Source organism: Paramormyrops kingsleyae, chromosome 5 (genome assembly GCF_048594095.1).
Source record: "Paramormyrops kingsleyae isolate MSU_618 chromosome 5, PKINGS_0.4, whole genome shotgun sequence".
NCBI lineage: Eukaryota > Metazoa > Chordata > Actinopteri > Osteoglossiformes > Mormyridae > Paramormyrops > Paramormyrops kingsleyae.
In genome coordinates this window covers 40,460,075-40,482,196 of record NC_132801.1, presented here as the reverse complement: position 1 = coordinate 40,482,196, position 22,122 = coordinate 40,460,075, and the positions used below count along the sequence as shown (strand labels likewise).

The 22,122-nt window shown below is 41.7% G+C and overlaps 1 protein-coding gene across 2 annotated transcripts; it reads right to left on the bottom strand.

Annotated features, from left to right (window-relative positions):
* Positions 1-1,250: 1,250 nt before the first annotated feature.
* On the bottom strand, positions 1,251-8,994 carry LOC111836965 (transmembrane protein 98-like). 2 transcript variants are annotated; one of them, XM_023798685.2, is made up of 7 exons: positions 8,799-8,980; positions 6,594-6,802; positions 3,758-3,889; positions 3,341-3,374; positions 3,125-3,240; positions 2,973-3,032; positions 1,251-2,870 (listed from the first exon to the last, which is right to left on the bottom strand). In XM_023798685.2, the coding sequence occupies exons 2-7, from the start codon at positions 6,722-6,724 to the stop codon at positions 2,663-2,665; spliced, it is 681 nt and encodes a 226-aa protein (XP_023654453.1). In that variant the 5' UTR covers positions 6,725-6,802; positions 8,799-8,980; the 3' UTR covers positions 1,251-2,662. The 2 variants fall into 2 exon arrangements, with proteins under 2 accessions (XP_023654453.1, XP_023654452.1); XM_023798684.2 differs by lacking the exon at positions 6,594-6,802 and having other exon boundaries at positions 8,799-8,994.
* Positions 8,995-22,122: the final 13,128 nt, after the last annotated feature.

The following is a 22,122-nucleotide window of genomic DNA, read 5'->3' as shown; positions in this document are numbered from 1 at the left end:
CACCACCACCTTCGGCTCCCCGTCCTGGTCCGGGATTGGCTCCTTCGCCTCCTGCCTGGTCCGGGGGTTGGCTCCTTCGCCTCCTGCCTGGTCGCCCAGCCAGATCTGTCAGCTTCAGAGTCGATGGAACCAACGACCAAGAGGGGCTTTGCCAAATCACTGTTCACATACTCATTTAAATTTGTTCAACAAATAAACACTTGTCAACTATCTATTGAGGTCTCCTTGGTTGAACTTTACATGTCAGGGAAAAGTTCAGATGAGAGGGACAATAAAAATGCATTAAATGGTTTATAAAATTCTGAATGAGAAAGCATACAAGCCAAGAACACAAACAGATAGTGTCAATCAGAATTATCTTTACAAAAAGCATGAAAATCACAGTTCTATTTTAATTTACTAATTTAACTGAAGATTTTAGCTCTATGATTTCCTGGTGCTGGCTTGCATATTTCTGACAATGTAATCATTATAGTATTCTTTCAGAGTATAATGACTATATAATATGAAAAAAGACACAATCAATACATGCATGCATAATATAAATAACTATTAAACATTAAAGATAAGATAAGGCTATATCTGAAAACGTTACACATCTCATCTGCCGGCCCCTGGAGGATGGGCTCCCCCTTTGGGTCTGGTTCCTCTCTAGGTTTCTTCCTCTTAGGGAGTTTTTCCTTGCCACCGTTGCCTTTGGCTTACTCAATGGGGGGTCCTTACGAGGCAGAAATGTAAAGCGCATTGAGACAATGTAATGTTGTGATAATGCGCTATATAAATAAAATTGAATTGAAAAAATTGAATTGAACATCTGCTCAGTATAGTCATCACTCTGCACTCCAATTCATTCATCTGTATAAAAGGCCTTATGAGTCATGACATATTCCCCAGTAACATTCTCTAACTGTTTTCAGATCAGATTATGTTTAGCTTTGCCTATATTTCATATCTCCAGCAAATATCAGAGAGTATGGAAAGTAATTTCTCAAATCTGAGTGTCATACTCTGTTTAAGGCTAAGTATAAAGTATAAAAAGACTAGCTGATAAAGTGCAGAAAAAAGTGCAGACATTTTTCACCAAATGTACACTAGATGACACTTGTCCACTTGTAACACAACTTCAAGCAGGGATAGGGTGGTGAAGAAATAGATATTTTTTATCAATCAATATCAAGTCAAGTCAATTTGAGTTAGCTAGTAATGTATTGAACAAAACTAGCTACTGAGATTATAATATCATACAATACTCCAGTAAAAATGGTTTATTGGTTGCAAATGAGTATAAAGAAAAACAAAATTAGATTTTTCAAACAAAATGATATAAATAAAATTTAATTCAATTAAACTGAATTTAAGACCATAGTGCATAAATGAGTACAGGAATGTCATTTCTTTACACAGAAAAGGTCAATGTTACAAGAAAATCCATAATGCATTGCTAATCAATTGGAATACAGTAGTGAAAGTGATTTATAAATTCAAAAAAATGATGGACTTGTTTCAAACTCTATCAGACGGCCAGGCCATCCATAGAAGCCAACACCTTGAGTGTTTTGTGATGAGTTCAGGGAAATCACCTTGCAAGTTCATCAGTTAGCTAAAGCAGTAGAAAGCCAAACTGGGTTGACCATGACACAATACGACATACACTGCTGAAGAGTGGCACGCAAGGGTGTCATCCACATGGAAGCCACTGCTCAAGCCCATGCACAAAAAAAGCCTGTTTCGCATTTGCCAGGGCTCATGCTGACAAATATGAAGACTATTCGGACAATACACATTGGAGTGATGAGACACAACTAAATATGTTTGGCACTGTTGACATCCAAACTGTATGGCCTTGCAAGGGCGAGAAGTACAATTAAAAATATACGGTACCCACAGTAAAGCATGGTGGTGGCAGTGTTCTTCCGTGGGGTTCTACGAGTGCTGCAGATGTTGGGGAATCGCAGTTCACTGATGGCGTCATGAATTCACAGATGTACTGTGAAATACTGAAAGAGAAGATGCTACCATCTCTCCACGCCCTGGGTCACTGGGCACTCTTTCAACATGACATTCACCCAAAACATACATCCAAGGCCACTGCTGCATTTCAGAAAGTGATTCAATGGCCAAGTGCCCAGAAGAGTTGGTGCTTTTCTTAAAAATCATGGAGGCCATATGAAATATTAGATTTGGTGGAATTTGTTGTAGGGTGTATTCATTTTTTAATACCTTATTTGAATAAAATATATTGTTTTCTTATCCTAATGATGTTGGTTACCAAGGTTTTATGTAAACGAAACAAATGTTTAATGAAACTGAGTTTTGTCAAAATTTTACTAATTGTTCCGGTGTTTACAGTGAAATCGTTAAAAATATTAATTTTCAAAGTGTACTCATTTATGCTGAGCACTGTATATAATGTCAATTTTGTCAACAGTGAAACATACTTGTAAACTTTTTGTTTTTGTATTTTATTGCAAATATTCAAACATTGTTGTACTGTGATAACATAGGAAACATTTTCTAGGAGTGTAAAATGATTATGCAGTTAAGGAAAAAGATTTATACAGCTTAAGGCATAAGTAAATAAAATAAGTATGGGACTGCGGGAATTTGTAAATCAGTGTCTATGATTAAGGCACTAACGTTGCCGTATAACAGCAGAGAAGACCTAGATAGTTGACTGTTCCTGGTGAAGTGTGTGCCCTCCTGCCAGGGTGAGGTCTGGTTCTGAAGCAAGGGCTGCTTCTCTCAGCACGACCATGTGATCCTCCACAGCATTCAGCGATTGGTCAATCCAGTCCATGCTGCTAGACATGTGACAGGCGCTGCGGGTCACGAGCACTAGGTGGCTGACTGACAGTAGTAGGGCAGTGGCCCTGCAGGAAAATAATTTTCACACATTAAATATTTTTTAAAACAAAATTAGAGATTGACAGCAGACTGATGTCCATTGTTACCCCCACAGAATAGGGAAATACCGTGCATCAAGGAGTTTTGGGTCCAGAGGGGGGTACATCGATTGCACCACGTCGTCCACCCTGCCAAAAAAAACACCATAAAGTGTGCCTCAGGAAAATATTGCCATACTGATGTTAATTATCATTCGATATCTGCTTTTGATGAGATCTACCTTGGGCTAATCCTTTTCGCAACGGTGATGATGTCATTGAGACTGGCAGGTGCCCTGACCTTTGCCCCTGAGCCCATCGTCATGGCAACTAGCTTTTCTGTCAGGGTATGGCAGATCTGCAAATCATGTTTCACTATCAGGAAAAAAAATACTAAACTACTAATACTATAAACATTCTTCAGTAACATGAAAAATACAACATGAAAACAGGTTTACCTTTAGGATTGAGATACAATGTGACACAAGACCACTGAAAGAAATAACAGAAAATGTATTTTAATTGCTATATATTATTGTCACTGTGTGACAATTAGTTGATAGATGACCAAAGACAAAAAACAAAATATTGGGGAAACAGATTAACTTTCTGCTGCTTGATAACAGAGAAACAATGTAGCAGCTCTGCTTTGTGGGACTAGCATCCCACTCAGGGTGTTTTCCTGCCTTGCACCCTGCATATGCTGCTCGGTTCAGTCTCCATGATCCCCAGGTGCCTGCACTGAATAAATGGTTAGCATATATATAGATGGGTGTAGCATCTAACAATGCTTTTATGCAGTCAAATGATTTGAATTATAGTGATCAAATAATTTGACTATATAGAGCAGATACACAATCTGCCAGGAGACATACGAGGCATCCTCGATCCAATCCTCGTTCTCCAGGATGGCTTCTATATGAGGGTTGGTGATGACCACATCATCCAGCTCCAGCTCTGAAGGCTCGCTCTGAGTCTCCATGGAGCTTATGAGGTCCAGTGTGGGCCTGTTTATTCCAAAATGACAGTGAAGCACAAGAATATGGACATTATAACTCTTGAAAAACAGACTGCACCCAGCATTATATCCCAGTGTGTTAGGGGAGGAATTGTGTTTTTAAAATTTCCCTTTGTCGTCTGAGCATTTCCATTAGGCAGAAACCCCACTTAACAGTGAGAACAAATGAAATGCATTTGCCTGGGTGATGATGGCAGCAGCTGTTCTAGAGTTTTGCCAAGGGAAAAAAATGAGGATCCCTTTCATTAGCCACTTATTTAAGTCGTTACCAGTGTTCTGCTGCGCAAACCTATGGTCACAAGGGATTTCCCATGTTTATTCAGAGAAAGCCTGGCCAGTTTCCCTGAAAGCACCCACAGGTGTCCACAATTAATGGAGCACAATTGTCATACTGCATCCTAAATATTTCCCTGTGAATGGTAGCACATCAAAACCTTCAGATTAAAGGTAGTTTTTCTCAATGGATTTACAGAGATTTAGAAACTGAATATAGAATTTCAGTATAAGTATGAATATTGAGATGAATATAAATTTGAAAAGTTTGGTGTCATGCAAGATTCAGCCAACAATATTTGGCCATCCAATTTCTGTCACCACTTAACAACAGATCTAAGCTGTTGCTCATAAATCTTTTACTCTATGAGAAGCATAAGCACATTACTAACTGAGGATTTCACTGTCACTTAAAAATGTGCTTTTTTTGGTCTCCTACTTCCCCATACTCCTTAACAAAAGCCCAGTGTCAGATTCATCTGTTGTGGAAGTGAAATTGGACATTAGTAGGCCCGGGAGGGGATGAATATTGGGTCTATTATGTCTTAGGCCTTAGGCAAGAAGAGATTTTTTGAATACAGTGTGACCTCGCTTTGTGACAGCTGCCTGCAGTTAGTTCCGCAGACCCTGAAGAAAGCTCGGACCTTGGAGAGGCAGACAGCGGAGCAAAGCGGGGCAGAAACCACCTGCAGAAAGAGGTTCGAAGCCGCCCCAACTGGTGCACAAAGAGTTATAGCTTAATAAAATAGTTGCAGTAGACAATATACACTCACCTAAAGGATTATTAGGAACACCTGTTCAATTTTCTCATTAATGCAATTATCAAATCAACCAATCACATGGCAGTTGCTTCAATGCATTTAGGGGTGTGGTCCTGGTCAAGACAATGTCCTGAACTCCAAACTGAATGTCAGAATGGGAAATAAAGGTGATTTAAGCAATTTTGAGCGTGGCATGGTTGTTGGTGCCAGATGGGCCGGTCTGAGTATTTCACAATCTGCTCAGTTACTGGGATTTTCACGCACAACCATTTCTAGGGTTTACAAAGAATGGTGTGCAAAGAGAAAAACATCCAGTATGCGGCACTCCTGTGGGCGAAAATGCCTTGTTGATGCTAGAAGTTAGAGGAGAATGGGCCGACTGATTCAAGCTGATAGAAGAGCAACTTTGACTGAAATAACCACTCGTTACAACCGAGGTATGCAGCAAAGCATTTGTGAAGCCACAACATGCATAACCTTGAGGCGGATGGGCTACAACAGCAGAAGACCCCACCGGGTACCACTCATCTCCACTACAAATAGGAAAAAGAGGCTACAGTTTGCACAAGCTCACCAAAATTGGACAGTTGAAGACTGGAAAAATGTTGCCTCAAATTGGTTTCTTGAACATGACAATGAGTTCACTGTACGAAAATGGCCCCCACAGTCACCAGATCTCAACCCAATAGAGCATCTTTGGGATGTGTTGGAACGGGAGCTTCGTGCCCTGGATGTGCATCCCACAAATCTCCATCAACTGCAAGATGCTATCCTATCAATATGGGCCAACATTTCTAAAGAATGCTTTCAGCACCTTGTTGAATCAATGCCACGTAGAATTAAGGCAGTTCTGAAGGCGAAAGCGGGTCAAACACCGTATTAGTATGGTGTTCCTAATAATCCTTTAGGTGAGTGTATAATATGTTACGCAATTGAAAATGTATAAGTAATCATGTTAATCATACTAATGTTAATCATACTAATCATACGTTATCCATGTATTTGCAGTGATTCAGTGACAATACGTTAATGTGTTAATCATTACTAAATGGAACACCCAAACATTAACAGTGATTGAATGTCATATAATCAATATCTATATACATATCTCAAGTAGAGTCAAGAAGCCGAGACAGATTCCAGTAAATTAAGCAAGATGGGTGGATTTTACCTTGCTACCATGGTGAACCAACGGAGCAGGAGAATTGTGTTTGTTAAACGTTTGAGCTTGGTTTGTTGATGTTTTGTGACCAATCAGGACTTAGAAGTCCTTATTGGGAATTGGAAGTTATGGGTTATCAACTGGTTGCTCTGTGTGCTGGGTGTGACTTGGTACCGAGTGCCAGAGTGTGATGGGAGCGTTTTGCTGGAATTGCTGGAATAAAAGAGATTTTCTTTACTCACCAAACTGAGAGGACCTGAACATTCATTCTGACTCTCTGTGTTATCAGAGAGGTTGATTTATAATTTTTCTGCCACACTGTAATCTAATTCTGTTTATCCTTTACATTTTTAGCACCTCTCGGTGAATGTAACACAAAAACGGCGTATCCCTATAAAAATGAGATGAGTCTCTCCAAACCCCTGCTGAAGGACAGGAACACATAAAATAAGCCTCTTCAGTTATGGGTGCTTTTGGGAGCCTCGGGAGATACTGACTTGGAGTCGAAGTGCTGCAGCAGATCGGCTGGGCGACAATATCTCTGCCGGCAGAGAAGCACCAGGGCCACAAAAGAGGCCAGGAAGATGGTGGCCAGCAGCCCGATGGCCACAATCACCACCGTCTCCATGTCCGCTCTGATCTCTGTCTGTGTGGCACGGGATCTAGACTGGCCAGCTGTGTTAGTGTGTCAGGCATCTGCAATCATCTGTGGAGGTAAAGTGAGTTTGAGTGGACACCTCTGATTTCACTACAAGGGCCATCTGGGTTGTAAGACCAATCATATCTCTCTTCAAGCACCTCTCCTAAATTCAAGCCATCAAACGTCTTTTATGAAATAAATAAATAAATAAATAAAAACATTACTATTCACTTTATCAACACGAGATGAGTACAAATTCTGTTTTTGGCTATCCATGTTATATATACAAAACTTGTCATTAATTCACTGTAACTACAGACAAATAGCACACTTAAAAAGTTGTTTTTAAATTATGGCACAAGTCTTTAGTGTTGTTACAGTGGCTGATATTGGGTGGTTTTGCCCAGGGGAATGCATAAATGGGCATCAGCGTATCCTTGCTATTAAATACAACCTTATACATGTGTTTCACCAGAAACAAACAAAACATAAATTACTTTTTTTTCCTTGTTACAGTGGTTTACTGAACAAAGTATGACTGTCTTTCTTAAATAAAAGATCTCTCATTACTGCTGCAACTTACTACTAAAAACAAAAACTAAAATTTACTTAAAAGTAAATGATGAGTGCACTTTTTCCAACAAGGCATCATTTTCACAGCAACACAGCTAAGTAATTGCATAGATTGCAAAGATTTTTAAGAAGAACACCTATAATAGTGTAAATCTGTGTTAGACTAAAAGTAGCAGAGAAAATAACAATACAGTTCTATCTAAACTATATAGAGTGTACATGAAGCTTTTATGCTTCAGTAATGACTCATGAAATTCCTCCCTATACAGGGCACCAGATTATACTGAGTCGTGGTGGAGAAAACATGCCTGAAAAGACCGTGTGGAATGTCTTAATGCTTTAATAGGATTTCAGCGGCAGAAAGGGATCTGGAGAGTAAGCAGTACCGCCTTTACTGCCGCCGAACAGCGTGCGACCATTACAATCCTTCACAAGCAGTGCAAACTACAGGTAGGTAAATGGTCAACAGTACTTAGACCTCTTCTTAATGTGCGTGTGCACCTTACTACGCTTACAAATGCAAATCAATGTAAAAATCTTGTATTTGGAAGCATCAACAGACTAACTATATATACGTCAGTAAATGACAGACGTAACTAGTCAGTAAATTTACGAGTTTGAATCCCCCTCGAAATTTGCTTCACCGCCCCGGTCGGCAAAATATATCAAGGGGGACTCGCTTCAGTAAGCATATTTATGTAAAAAAATTAAGTAATTCAAATAAGGCCCACGATAAAGGCGCTTATACGACTGATAAAAACTAGGGTGACCATATGTTGCTTTGAAAAAAGGATGACACGCGGTACAGAAAGCAAAGAGAGGCGTCAACGCAACGCAAGTGTACATAGAGAAAGAATACTTACTGTAGAAAGCAAATGATAGCATGAAACAAAGCGTAATCCTGGGCATTTTAAGTTCACAAAAGAGTTCCAGTGGTCACCTTATAAAAACAGAACCAAAAGATCGAAATTTCATGTTCAAGATAAGCAGAATCGTCTCCAGAAGTAATGATCCATACAAATAAAATGATTGCGTTAGAATGGAGGCCGGCAGGCCTATACAAGCTCTCTTGAATTCAGATGGAAGATATTAACATATGCATAGCGTTAGTAAATTTAAGCAAACACGTTATGGTTTACCAACTACGTATGTTAAAAAATACATAGTGCACATTTATGAAGTAATTGAACTTAAAATATCGCTTAACTTGAAATGTGTTGCAAAATATCTTAACTGTTGTTTGTATAATTTTATTTAAGCTATATTTTTGTCACCCAAGACAGAAGTATACAAAATCATACGCCATGATAATAACCAAACTATGGCAACACAATAACTCCTTGTCGTTTAGATCTGAGATGATTTTGCATTGAAACCAAACCGTTGATAAAACTAGTAAGTCCTATCAATTTTAAAAGCAGATTTTTCTTAAAACGTTTTCTGACATGCTTATCAAATAACAACGAAAGTTGAAATATTCCGGGCTCACCTAGTCATTTTGTCCGCTTTCTTTCTTTGTCTGCTGCTTCTAACACTCCGGGGGGGCTTTGTCCAGCATATGAACTCCAGCATTTGGTCACTGTTTAACGTCGAGCATGATTGATTCCATGATCTGCATTTCCCGAGGGGCCCCATTTATAGGGTGACTCTCGCTTTTTAGGTCGGGCTGTTTACAAATCGTCGAGGTGCACACATATGAGAGATTTACTAGATTCGAACCCCATATTTGATATACTACTTTCTTAAATAGAAACATATACCTCCTTCAAAATACGTAAGGTGTTTTCTGTAAATCGGTATGTATTTTCTGTATTAAAATTATATCTGTATTAAAGTTTATATTAAATATTATAGTATATATTAAAAGTAAGTTAAAAGCTCCCATGAATAATGTCCAAACGAATAATTTTTTTTCTCCTTTTCAGTGCTTTAATGCCATGTAAAATCCACTTCTGCAGAAATGATACATCCTTTGATACATGCATGGACGTTGTTAGTTCTTATTACTTTTAAGTCTAGACCCGAGTATTTCAGCCTTGATGCCAATCTTCCTTTAAAAAAACCAGAAAGTCAAGCTCCAGGTAAACCTGACTTAGCCCCGGATCTTTTCAATAGCTAGAAACTCCGCTGCTTACGTAACATTTGCGATGCGTTTTGAGACGGCTACTGAAAAGTTTACATTTGTACACTCGATTTTTACGTTTTGACCACTAGATAGCAGATTTTAACCACGACATCCTGGCACTGTCTATATCCATCAGTCCGTCCGCCTATTTCCCAAACGCTTACCCTACTCAGAGACACAGGGAAACTACAGTGGTACCTCAGAACGCGAACTTAATCCGTTCAGAACTCTGGATCGAATCCTAAAAAGTTCAAGTTCTGATTGAATTTTCCCCATAAGAAATAATGGAAAACCAATTAATTGGTTCCCTCCCCCAAAACATTACACCTAAATATGTTTTTTTTTTTTTTTTTTTTTTTAGCATTTCAACACGAAATGAACCGGATAAAACAAGAAGAACATATACTTACTAAACACATCTGTTACGTGCCGTAGTTCTACTTACTAATGCTCGTGTTGCCACCAGAAATGTACAACTCGCTGCTAGTGTTGACCAGGCTGTTCCGCCAGCCCTTTCGGTTGAATCCACCTTTCAGCCCTTTGTGTTCCCTGGCACGGTCTCGCTCGGAGAAACCCATGTACAGCATCCTGTAACTATCCTACGGGATACGGGTGCTGCGCAGTCTTTCTTGGTTGAAGGCATTGTTCCTTTAGACGAGACTACGTACTGTGGTACGGATGTATTAGTGCAAGGCATCGCCCTATGTGTGACCGCGGTTCCTCTGCACACCGTATACCTAAGGACCCCTGACTTTTCGGGATATGTGCGTGTTGCGGTACAAAAACAGTTAGGCCTACCTGTGTCCGGTGTCACGCTTGTATTAGGGAATGACATCGCAGGTGGGAGGCTTGTTCCTCTTCCTGAGGTCATCCCAGACCCCGTCGTATGTGAAAATGATGTTGCGGTGGAGCTCCCGACTGTGTTTCCTGCCTGTGTACATACTCGCGCCCAGCGGCGCCAGCTCGCGGACATTGATTTAGCCGATACATTTATGTCCGGCCCCGCTTTGCCAACTCCCTCGTCAGATATTGATCCTTATGTCCCGATTCCTGTGAAACTTGCTGTGTCCCCTGAGGTTCCATCCACTACTGATGCTTTGATCGCGGCACAGGCGGATGATCCCTCCTTGGAGGCTTGTCGTGCTTCCGCTGTAGACAAAGGCGAGTTAAAGGACCACCTCACCGCATATTATCATCGCAACCGAGTGCTGATGCGGAAGTGGACCCCTCCAGACTCACCTTTCGAGTGGGCTACGGTATTTCAGGTGGTAGTCCCCGGGTTATATCGGGAGTATGTGTTATCTCTCGCTCACGATCACCCGTGTTCGGGTCATCTAGAGGTTAGGAAAACGTTAACTCGGCTTCTGGCATACTTTTTTTGGCCTGGAGTGAACGCTGATGTGAAAAGATACTGTAGGTCTTGTCATGCTTGCCAGGTGGTGGGCAAGCCAAACCAGACCATCGCCCCAGCTCCTCTACGTCCGATTCCTGCAATAGGAGAACCTTTTCAGCATGTTCTCATCGACTGTGTAGGCCCCTTACCAAAGACTCGCTCAGGGAATTGTTATCTGTTTACCCTTATGTGTACCGCTACTCGGTTTCCGGAAGCCATCCCCATACGTAGTCTTCGGACTCCTGTGATTGTGAAGAGCCTAATTAAATTCTTCACCACGTTCGTGCTCTGTTTGTTTTCTTGTGTTTATTATGTGGGTTTTGTTTTGGGGTCTGTGTCTGTTAGTGAACCGTGTGGGTTCACTCTTGTGTGGGGGGGTGTTAAGCACATTTATCAAAACAGCAATTTGTAAAGTAAGAAAATAAATGTATCCAAACAATGTGTAAAGTTAAAAAAAAAAACAATGTGTCTTGCCCCGATTGTCTGCTCCTTCCGTGTGCCATGCCCCCTTGTTAACCTCATGTGGGATCCCCGTGTGATCAGCTGTTTCTGGTTGTTGTCATTAGCCCTCTGTATTTAGTCCGCGTTTCAGTTTGTTTCCCCAGTCCGGTCATTGTATTGTCCGTCTGCGTTTTGCCTGCCTTACCTGTAATAAAACTTCGTATTCCCCGATACACTGACGTCTGCGCCTTTGTCTCTGTTCTGTCCCCAATCGGCACAACAATATTATTATAATTAAATGTATTAATGGTTTATTATTAATATAATTAATAAGGAAACTTTATTTTTAAATGTATTTTATTATATAATGATATTACTGTTACTGTCTATCATTGTCTAAATGTATTTTTACTGTCTAAATGTATGTATTCAGCTAGTGTACATGCACGATGCTATCACAGCGAATGCGAGGCTGAGACTGAGCCGTTACCCTTTGTTTCCGCTGAGAGTCGTGCCGCGTGACTCATTTCCCCGCGGGTACAAGTTATCTTAGGTCGGCGTTCATGGTTTGAATTCTGAGATTCAGATCGAGCTCTAGGTAATTTTTTTTCCTAAGTGGTTGGTTCGACTTTTAAGAAATTCGAGTTCTAATGAGTTTGTGAACTGAGGTACCACTGTATATCGTATATCGCGGTTCGCCTAAAAATATCGAGATTTTTGATCCATATCTCCCAGCCCTAGTTTGTGGTTAAGAAACTGGTCAGCTTTGGCAGATTTTCTATTCTATTTCCCGTCTTTGATTTTGTTTCTTTTCATGGCACTGCCTAGTTATGATTGCTTAATGGCTGCATATAACGTGAATGTTATTTAGCGAGTAGAGTCAGAGAGTCAGAGCTAGTTAGTTGCTTAGCATAACATGCTGCTTCTTAAATAAGGAAGACGTTCTTTTAATATTTAGCATAGTGTCTGTTTGTGGCCAACTTGGGTGCCTGTGCAAATGTGTTGTTTTAGTGGTGGTAATCACAATTGCTATATGTAAGGTAAAATGTTAAAATGAGTTATTACTGTTGTATATAAACATAAAAACTACTTAACCTATGCATACTGTATATTTCCTGACATGGAGATTTTTAATAGCCTGGAGCTGAGAATGCAAGATGCAGTCGACTCATAGTCATTGTTGTAATAACTATGACCAGGTGCTCTGTCTTTCTCGATTCCTCCTTGCGTGGTTGTCCTTCACTCTCCATACGTTATGTGACTTTTCCAGCAGGGTGTTCAAGTATCTGCTTGTGGAAAGCCTGTGTTGATTTCTCAGGTGGGTGGTTCTTCCATAATTTGAATTTCTTTTCTAGGGTGTTTCTTGTAGTAAGTGTAGGAGCTTTTTGTAATTGCTGGAACATCACAGTTGCAAAGATCATCATTTTTAGTAAGCAAATTTTTTAACATCTGCATCTCTCTTCTTAAAAAAAGATTGCTTTTGACTGGCATTAAGGTAAATACTATCTGTGTTGTACATGATTGCAAGGCAAGAAGTCATTCCAGTCAACATACACGTACTCCCTTTATTTGTAGGGGCATAACCTTAATGCCAACTATCCATCCCTTTTTCAGAGACATTTCACACCTCTGGGCAATAAGGCAACTCCAATTAACCTCAACATGTTTTTGGACTGTAGAGGGGAAACTGGCGTACCCAGATGAAACAGGGAGAACAGGCAAATTCCATACAGAGCCATGGCAGAGACTCAAACCCTGATCCCAGAGGTGTGAGGCAACAGGGCTAACCACTGGGCCACCATGCTACCCCCTTAACCCCAACTCAACCCCTTAACCCTTCCCAGCCCTAACCTTAACCAAAAGTAACCAAACAAAATACATGACCTTTGACTAATTTTTTGTGGGGACCGAAAAAAATGTTCCTGCAAGGTCAATGTCACGCCCAGCTCCGTACGATCCTTGTGTGTGCCACGCCCACCTCGTTACCTTGTGTTTATGCCTGATTGTTCTGAACTGTTGCTCGTTAAACTCAGTTTGTCTTGTGTATTTAGTCCTCCTCTGAGTCAGTCTTCCCCAGACTTGTCATTCATGTTTGTAGTCGTGCTTCCCTCTGTCCTTTTGCTAATAAACCCCGTGTTACCCAACTTCCTGGCTCCTTTTCCCTGCTTTCCCTGCAAGCCGTTGCGTGACAGTCAAAATAACAGGTTTTTATCACATTGTGGAGACATTTGATCTCCACAATGTCATATATATCTGTCACCTACAGAGAGCAAGCTGGGGGAGGCATAAAGAGAATTTCCCCATGGGGATCAATAAAATATCAAGTCTTCTTCTGCTTCTTCTTCTTCTTTATTATTATTATTATTATTATTATTATTATTATTATTATTCTACACTATATGTACAAAAGTATTGGAACACCTGGGGGGTATTCCAGAAAGCAGGTTATGTGACATACCCGGGTAAGTTTAAGGGTAAGTTAGTGGATAACCTCAACTTTCGGTTCCAAAAACGGAGGTTAACTTTCTGGGTATGTACGTAACCATAGCAGCTTACTCTCTGAAGATAACCTGCTACTGAGCAGGTTATGTTCCAGGGTCATTTTGTTGCAGAAGGTTACTGAGCATGGCGTGCCCTTTTGATGACGATCCTGTGGACGTGGAGGCACAAATTATACAAGGTTTTTTTCGCCGGGAGAGAGTTATAAGACCGCGTATTGATGTCTTTTCATTTCCTAATGATTATTTGAAAAAGCGTTATCAGTTTTCAAAAGAATCGTTAATTTACTTAACATCCACATATTGCAAATGTCACAAACCCAAACCGCGGGTCTGCGCTTAACACAGAAAACATTCTGTACATAGCACTTCGGTTTTTTGCGTCAGGGCATTTTTTGTACAATATGGGCAACGCAGAGCATGTAGGAAAGGCAACTGTGTGTAGAGCTGTTCGCACAGTATGTCTGATACTTAACGCTTCTTACACACGTTTGTACAGTTCCCTGTCCATAAAGCTCTGCGTGTTATTAAAGAGGAATTCCACAGAGTGGTAGGTTTGTCCTTTGTAGTAAAATCTATGATGCATATTTAATATGTAGTCATACTATTTATATCTATAGCCTACATGTATTCATCCTGCACACACACACACACTTGATACTTCCATATATGACTTTCTCTTTCAGGGTTTCCAAATGTAATTTGGAATACAGTACATGTAATACATGTATAGTGACAATAAAAGGCATTCATTCATTCATTCATAATTGGGTGCATTGATGGCACCTACATTCCTACCCCCTGGGGTCTGAGGCCTCTTTTCCACTTTCGGGGTAGTCTGACATGCCTTGACATTTTAAAATATTTCACCTATCTAAAAAACATTTATCCAAAAGTGTTACATTTGCTTTTATAAAGCACAAACTCAGCACCAATAATCTGAGACCTCTTATAATGTTAATATTCTATTTTTTGTTAAAGTCAACTTTAAACATATACTTTTTTTTTTTGTCCCCTTGTCGTGCCCGGCAGTTTAGCAAGCAGGATTTCAGTCTGGGTGCCTTATTGTGCCAACACTTTTATTTTAACAAGTGGAGCTTCGGATTTAAGCTCCTCTTGTTACTTGAGGTATACTCTTTATTAATCATTTTTATGTCAATGTGCCACAAAGCCGGAGCTGACAGGGGGTGTTAGTGGGAAAGAGATAGAGAGAGACAGTGAGAAAGGAGAGAAAGGGGTGAGAGACAGAGGAAGTAGAAAAATAAATAAATACATAATAAAAATAAAATAAGGAGGAGGGTCAGAGAGAGAGACAGGGAAAGAGAAATAATACATAAACAGTTGAACAAAAAGGAAAGAGTAATAAGAGAACAGCTTCTGCATCTTGCTGCTTTACACCGTATCATCACACCAACTGCTGTATCTGAAAGATAAGATCCCGGGACACACACAAACAGTGTACACACAAAGAAACCAGTGGTACCATTATGACATGGGAATGTGCTTGTGCCAGTATCTGCTTCTGGAATTAAATACGTTAATACCAACGAAAGAAAATAAATATATATGCATAAGCAGACCACCAGGAACACTGTCTAAATATTGTCATACCCATATCTGCATCTGAGAGGAGGGAGTGGAAGCCACACACCAACTTTCACACACACTCTCACACACACACACACCCAGACAAGGGGAAAGAGGGATAAAATAGGGGAAGAGAGCCCTAGGCTCTCTTGTGTGTGTGTGTGTGTGTGTGCGCGCATGTCTGTGTGTGTGTGCATTCTAAGTGTATGTGTGTTGATATGAAAGTGTGTGTATGTGTGTGCGTATGCATATGTACGTGTATGTGTGTGTGTGTACGCATACGTGTATGTGTGTGTGTACACATATGTGTATGTGTGTGTGTACGCATATGTGTATGTGTGTATGTTTGTGTGTTGTGAGTGTATGTATGAGTGTGCAGGTTAACATGGAATGATTCCCAGTGTGTGTGCGAGGCCACAACAACATCGCCCTGGGGCCCCCAGACGGCCGGGAGAGCCCCGACGGGTCACGGACCCAGCCGCCCCACAGCGGCCAGGTACCCGGGCCCCCGCCACCGGACGGCTGCGCGCCCACCCAAGGAAGGCAGGGAAGGAGGCACCGGGCGCCCCCCACCAGCGAGCACGAGCCAGGAACCCCACGGCCACAGGCGGCAGCGCGCCGGCCACGGGAAGCCGGCCACGCAGGCACGGACAGAGCCCGGACCCCGGACCACCCGCACACCCCGCAGGGGGCCCAGCCAGCCCCGGGGAGACCCGCCCCCCCCAAGACCCCCACCCGGGGGACCAGGGGGACGCCCCGAGAGCCACCAAGCACACCCGCCCCTGACCCCCCCTCCCCCAAACCCAGATCCCAACCCTCCCTCCCCAGCCCCCGCACCCTCCCTCTCCCAAGTCCCCTCACTGCCGCCCCCACACCGCCCCATCATCCACGTGCTCCTCGTACCAGGACAAACCTGCAGACACACAGATCCATGCATGCACTCATACACACACTCAGACACACACTCCCAGTCACACCTGCTCGTCTTTGAGGTCCGGCCGCAGATGCCCTGGGCTTGCCCAGTGGACGGCCCAGAGTATGTTTCCCACCCCCCCAGATGTAGCCGACCCCCCCCGAGCCCACCCGCCGGCGCCCGCCGCCCCCGCCACACCCAGGACCCCTATAGCTGATCACCCCCCATTACCTATGTGTGGTGTAGGTGGATGCGGGCCGGCAGGGGGGGCACGCGGTGATAGTCGACAGTGCCGCAAGGCAGCGGGCGCCAGGCAAGGCACGCTTGGACGCACGACGCCAACACCCAGGGGGCACCACCGCCCCCCGCCGCAGCGCCCCCCCGCCCCAACCCAAGGAGGTGTCTGGGGCCTCTCTGCGCCGGCATCGCCGACGTTGAAAACATATACTTTTCAAAAACCTATTTTCAGACATGCTGAGAAATTGTAAAAAATCACATTATAGACATTTCTAGGTAAGACTTTTGAGCTCTGAAGCTTATAGACACAGGGGTTGGCTACACATAGGTGAAAGTGACATTCTGAAATTTTATGTAGTTTGATTACTAAAGTGTTAGCACTTTAGAGTGACACTCTTTTTCTCAAAGTCAGTGGCCTTCACAATGAATATTGATGAGGTAGTTGTCCTCACACCTGTAGTAGTTTGCATACTGTCAATGGCCCATCAGTCTGGAATGTCACTGCACCCCACACCCATCACTTTGGAAAGGCAGTTTGAAACGCAAGAAAAGTAGCAACAATAAAATCCCTTTCACAGTTTATTGGTAGCCTAGATGGAATGAAAAATTAAAAACTGTGACTATATAAATATAGAAAGCGATAAATATGATGCAGTGACTATTATTAACGCTCTGGGGACGAGGGCATCGTCGACCGCGTATCTTTCTTGTGTATTTCAGTTTATGTCTCGCTGAAATCATTATGTAAAATCATGAAAAAAACACTGACTAAATCCGTTATCCGTCTTCTTTTCAAAACTTCCATTGTCAGAAGTATTAAAGTTTTTAAAATTAGGTTAAATAGGCACAAAAGCAAATCGTGTCACCTTTCTTTGTTTTACTTGTATCGGGAGCGTGTAGGACCGCTCTCAGCGGAAGATCGCTATTCTCGTTCTAAATACGCTGCGTTTGAATCGGCGACCACGTGATTGCAGGCACACAGGCTTAGCCCACTGAGCCATAATCACAGTTATGAGCTTCGCTGCTGAAAGTGGCAACACTGGCGCAAAGCTTCAGCGGCAGAGACGTATCCGTGTGCTATATTGTAGCCGATCAGTGTAAACACTACCCAGACATGTGCTCTTGTTTATTTCGGTTACAATGGGCGTATTCACATATTTCTTTACCCAATACTAATTGTCGGATTATCATGTTATTATCATGCGAATAGCGCGATTTGCAAGTGGGTGGGCGATCAGAGCCGCTTCGAGACGCAGACGCTTAAGTCAGTCACTCTTGTCTTGTTCTTTCTATTCGTATCACGAAGCTGTAAAAATATATTTAGTTTCTACTTATATATATTTGAAAAGTAGACCGTCCAAGGTTTCTGAGGGTATTTTTAAAATGTGTATATGACAAAAACTCGCGGAGTTATTTAAACGGTTTTGCGAAATTTCTGTCATATCCCGCGGGCGGGACCGCCGACCCCCTATGTTAATAGGAAATCTATTCATAGTATCAATGTGCAGGTAACTTGATTTTGTATCCTTAATTTTTTGCCTTGTTAAAATCATCAAACTCATTACTTTTTTCCACTAACTATAGGTAATCATTACAGGACACTACAATGCTGGTTACCACTGGTTGCCCTCAGATGGGGTGAGGGGAGGTGGTGGTGGGCCCCCGCCAGTTAGACGGGCTTCAGCCTTTTTTCTATTAGCTACATGATATAAAGAATATACTAAATCGTGTTTAATAAATAGTTCAGTGATCGTGTAATCAAATATTACCTTTTTGCAGAATGTTTTTGTGTTTCATTTTGACTTGGCTCAAAGTTCTTCTGGCTCCAGAAGGATTACACCTTATTAAATAAGAAACCATATATTCCTAATCGATACACATTGTTATTTTAACCTATAGAAATGAATGGCAGGAAAAGTAAATGCTTTCATAGTGATTTAACAGTCAAAAGGATGCGGAAGGGTTAACCAAGCTTTCTGGAATACCCCCCTGGCCATCAAACTCTAAATCCATAGAAATCAATATGGAGGTTCCCCCTTTGCAGCTAAAACAGCAGCCACTCTTCTGGAAAGGCTTTCCACAAGATTTTGGGGTGTGTTTGTGGGAATTTGGGTAACGAGGGGGGCGTGGCACACAGAAGAATCGTACGAGCAGGTCATGACACAGACGCACACCCATAAATTGAAAAATGAGTGAAACAAAAACTTGTGCTGTGGCTTCTTCATTTTTTCCGCAGCTGAGTGTAAAGCACTCCACTGAAATATTATTATTTTGCAAATTAATATAATACCGATTATTATATAAATGACATGTAATTACATTTCACATAAGCAACATGCAAAACTGAGTAAATGAAATATTCTTGGTGACACATTTTTCTGTTCAGTGTCTGTAGGTATATGGAGGCTAGGCTGCACTTAGAAGGTCATGAATACTCGATTTTTAAAAAGCATTGATTAAAATTTGAATTCACGACTACTCAGCAGTATGATGAAAGGAATTGTGCAATAGTGGATGAGGGACAAGTAGAGAGTGAAATTCTCAGTTGTGTGGGAACACTTCACATTAAAAGTGATTGAAAATGCAGTCATTGCAGAACTTAAATATCACACAGCATTACTGCAATGCAACAATATTTTAAGATATCCATGGACTCACCCAATGATGCAAGGTTAACCATACATAATTACAGTATAAGCTGTGTCCTTTAGCCTCTTCAAGTAGCCTATCCTGTCTTTGCTGTCATTTTGACTTAAGTTGTTTAACTTAATTTACTTTCTATGATTCCTGTACCTCAAGAAAAACATTGGTAAAACAAAGGCTTGCTTCGGTCCATTGTCTTACATAATACATAGTATAACATTGTAGCATAGCTACTCGGCATGCTTTGTGGCACATCTAATCATTAGTTTTTGAGGTTATGAAGATGTTTAATTTTTTATAAATGTGTAAATAATTGTCAAAAGCTACAGTATTGTAATGGCTGAGTGAGTGGAGTACGACATAAAGGATACTTGCCAACTCGTGCTTCTCTCTGCTATTAGTCTCTGACTCTGCACATAGGCATGCCACAAAAACTGACCTACACCCAACCAATCATCAGAACATCACTTAGACATGAACAATCGATTTCCACTGCTACATATGATCCCCAACAGAAATGTTCCCATTTTCCTGTAGAAGGGGAAAGGTAATCAAGAGTTAATTATATAATACAACATGAAAAAATACAAATGAGAAGAACAATATAAACTGAAGTCTCCTTTTCCTTCAAGCAATTTCTCTTTACCATAAAAAGTCTGGCAGAGCTAGTGAGAAGGTATAGCGATGCAGCCTGTCATAGTGTACAATGCAGGTAGGCATGACAAGTTCCAATGAGGTGCACAGTTGGCATGTCACACTCAGCTCACCCGGTCGATCTAAATGATCATTCTGACAAAAGGGGCCCCTGTAGCACTTCACCACATTCAATTTCAGCCCTGAAAAGCTGATACTCTGCAACACATTAGCCAAATGCCTCTCAAATGTCTTGCTATGGATTAAAATGTTGTCAGGATATACCATGCACATATGCCACTGGAGCCCCATCAGAGGCTGCATTCATAAGGCCCATCAGCATCAAACAAGTCCATTTTCTCATTGTTATGGACACTGGGCATGGTGCAGAATGAAGTGACAATCCACTTACGGCTCACGAGACAACAGGGGTTTATTAAACAAGCTGAATACACTATGGAAGCCACAAAAATAAAAGGAATCATGATGATTGAAAAGGCAAATGGGGAAAAGAAGAACTACAAGAATTCCAAAAAGGTAACAAGGGGAAAAGAGCGACACAGGGAGGAGAACTAAAAAACCCAAACAGAGCAGCAATAACACATAGTAACACAGCACAACAACTGACTAAAGAGTGGAGTTGGGCAGACACTTTAATACAGATACAAGGTTAATAAGACATGATGCAGAACAGGTGAGGATAACCAAATTAACAAAATAAAAAACAAGCACAGGATAATGAGAAACAGGTGGAAACAACACAGAAACTAGGAAACATAGCAGTCAATAAAACTATGAAACAAACCACACAAGGGATACAACACAGGGATAAAGCAGAACCAGAACAGAAGCAGGGCAAATCTAGAAAAAGAAAACCAAGATAGAAAGTACACACTGGAGAACAATCTAGCAGATGGGGTTGGCCTCAAACCCATAACTAAGGGGTTACCATTCTCATAGCCACATGCTCAACCCATTGAGCCATGCAGCAGTACAATGAAAGAAAGAAGAACACTAGGGCTGAAAGACGAGAGGCAGTGAGGAGCACAGGCTGGCCAGTAACACCTGCTGACCAAACAGGGAGGAGATACGAATGGCAGGGACAGACGGGCGTTGACCCTGACACTCAATAGCTTTCTCTGCCACCTCAATTTACCAGTAAAGACAAACTCCAGAAGCATGTTTAGCCGGTGGTGTGTGGCTCAGCAGGTTAAGCCTCTGTATGTGTAATGGGAAAGTCACCAGTTCAAGCCCAGCATTGGCAAAATAGTTACATGGGCCCTTAAGAACCAGCTCCATGGGTGCTACTGCAGGTGGCTTCCCTCCAAAAGTTGCTTTAACCTACATGCATACCGTGGAGCATTAGGTAAGTGGAAAAAAAAATCCCCCTGTAAGTTCAATTAAGGGCTATCATTATCATCCATTTGTAGCAGCAGATGAGTTTATTCAATGGTCACCAAATTAAATTTTGTAGTCCACATAGAACCTCCACCCGCCATTCCTCTTTTTAACAAAAACAACAGGGGAAGACCACAGGCTATTGCATTTTTCAATAATGCTCCAACAATGCCGAATGGCCCCCTCTTGTTTGTAAATTTCTTATGTTCTTATGTTCTAATGCTATAGCTCAATTCCGTACCACTGCTCAGGAGACCTGCAGTAAGCACATTGCTTAATAATGTACACCTGGTTCACAGAAGTCTCCCTGCCTAACCTAAAAACATCCCAGTATTTATATAGTAGGTCACTCAGTTGTTGTCACTGTGCAGGGAAAAGAAGGGACAACACAGCCATAACTGGTATAAATGAAGGCGTGTCAGCACAGGGTGAAGGCTGGGATACTGCATCAAACATGTCCCCCTCCTCAATGTGGGAAGGCACACCAAGATGAGACCCCTGGGGCACTGTCAGATCTTGATTAGTTGTATTGAATAAATGAGCTACAGTACCATACTCTTCACAGTAGCCACAGGTAGTTCAAAAATGCACCTATGTTTGAACCTGAGAGTGTTAGATCATCCACTCTAATAGGTACAATCACTTAACTCAGTAACACTTGCAGGCACAGTCACATTATAGCACTCAGGCACAAAGCCACTAGCATGAACATGGGGAAGGCCAATGCCTCTGATCTGGACTGTAGATGAACCAACTATTAAAACACTATACAGTAAAATCCAGTTATAACGGACTTCAAGGGACCTGGCAAAACAGTCCGTTATATCCAAAGTCCACAGAACACAACTACAGGACACCATTTACTCATACCACAACCCAGCAGACAAACTTGTGGTATAGGTTATTATATTGTACATTTATCCAACCAATACCTGACCAGATGCA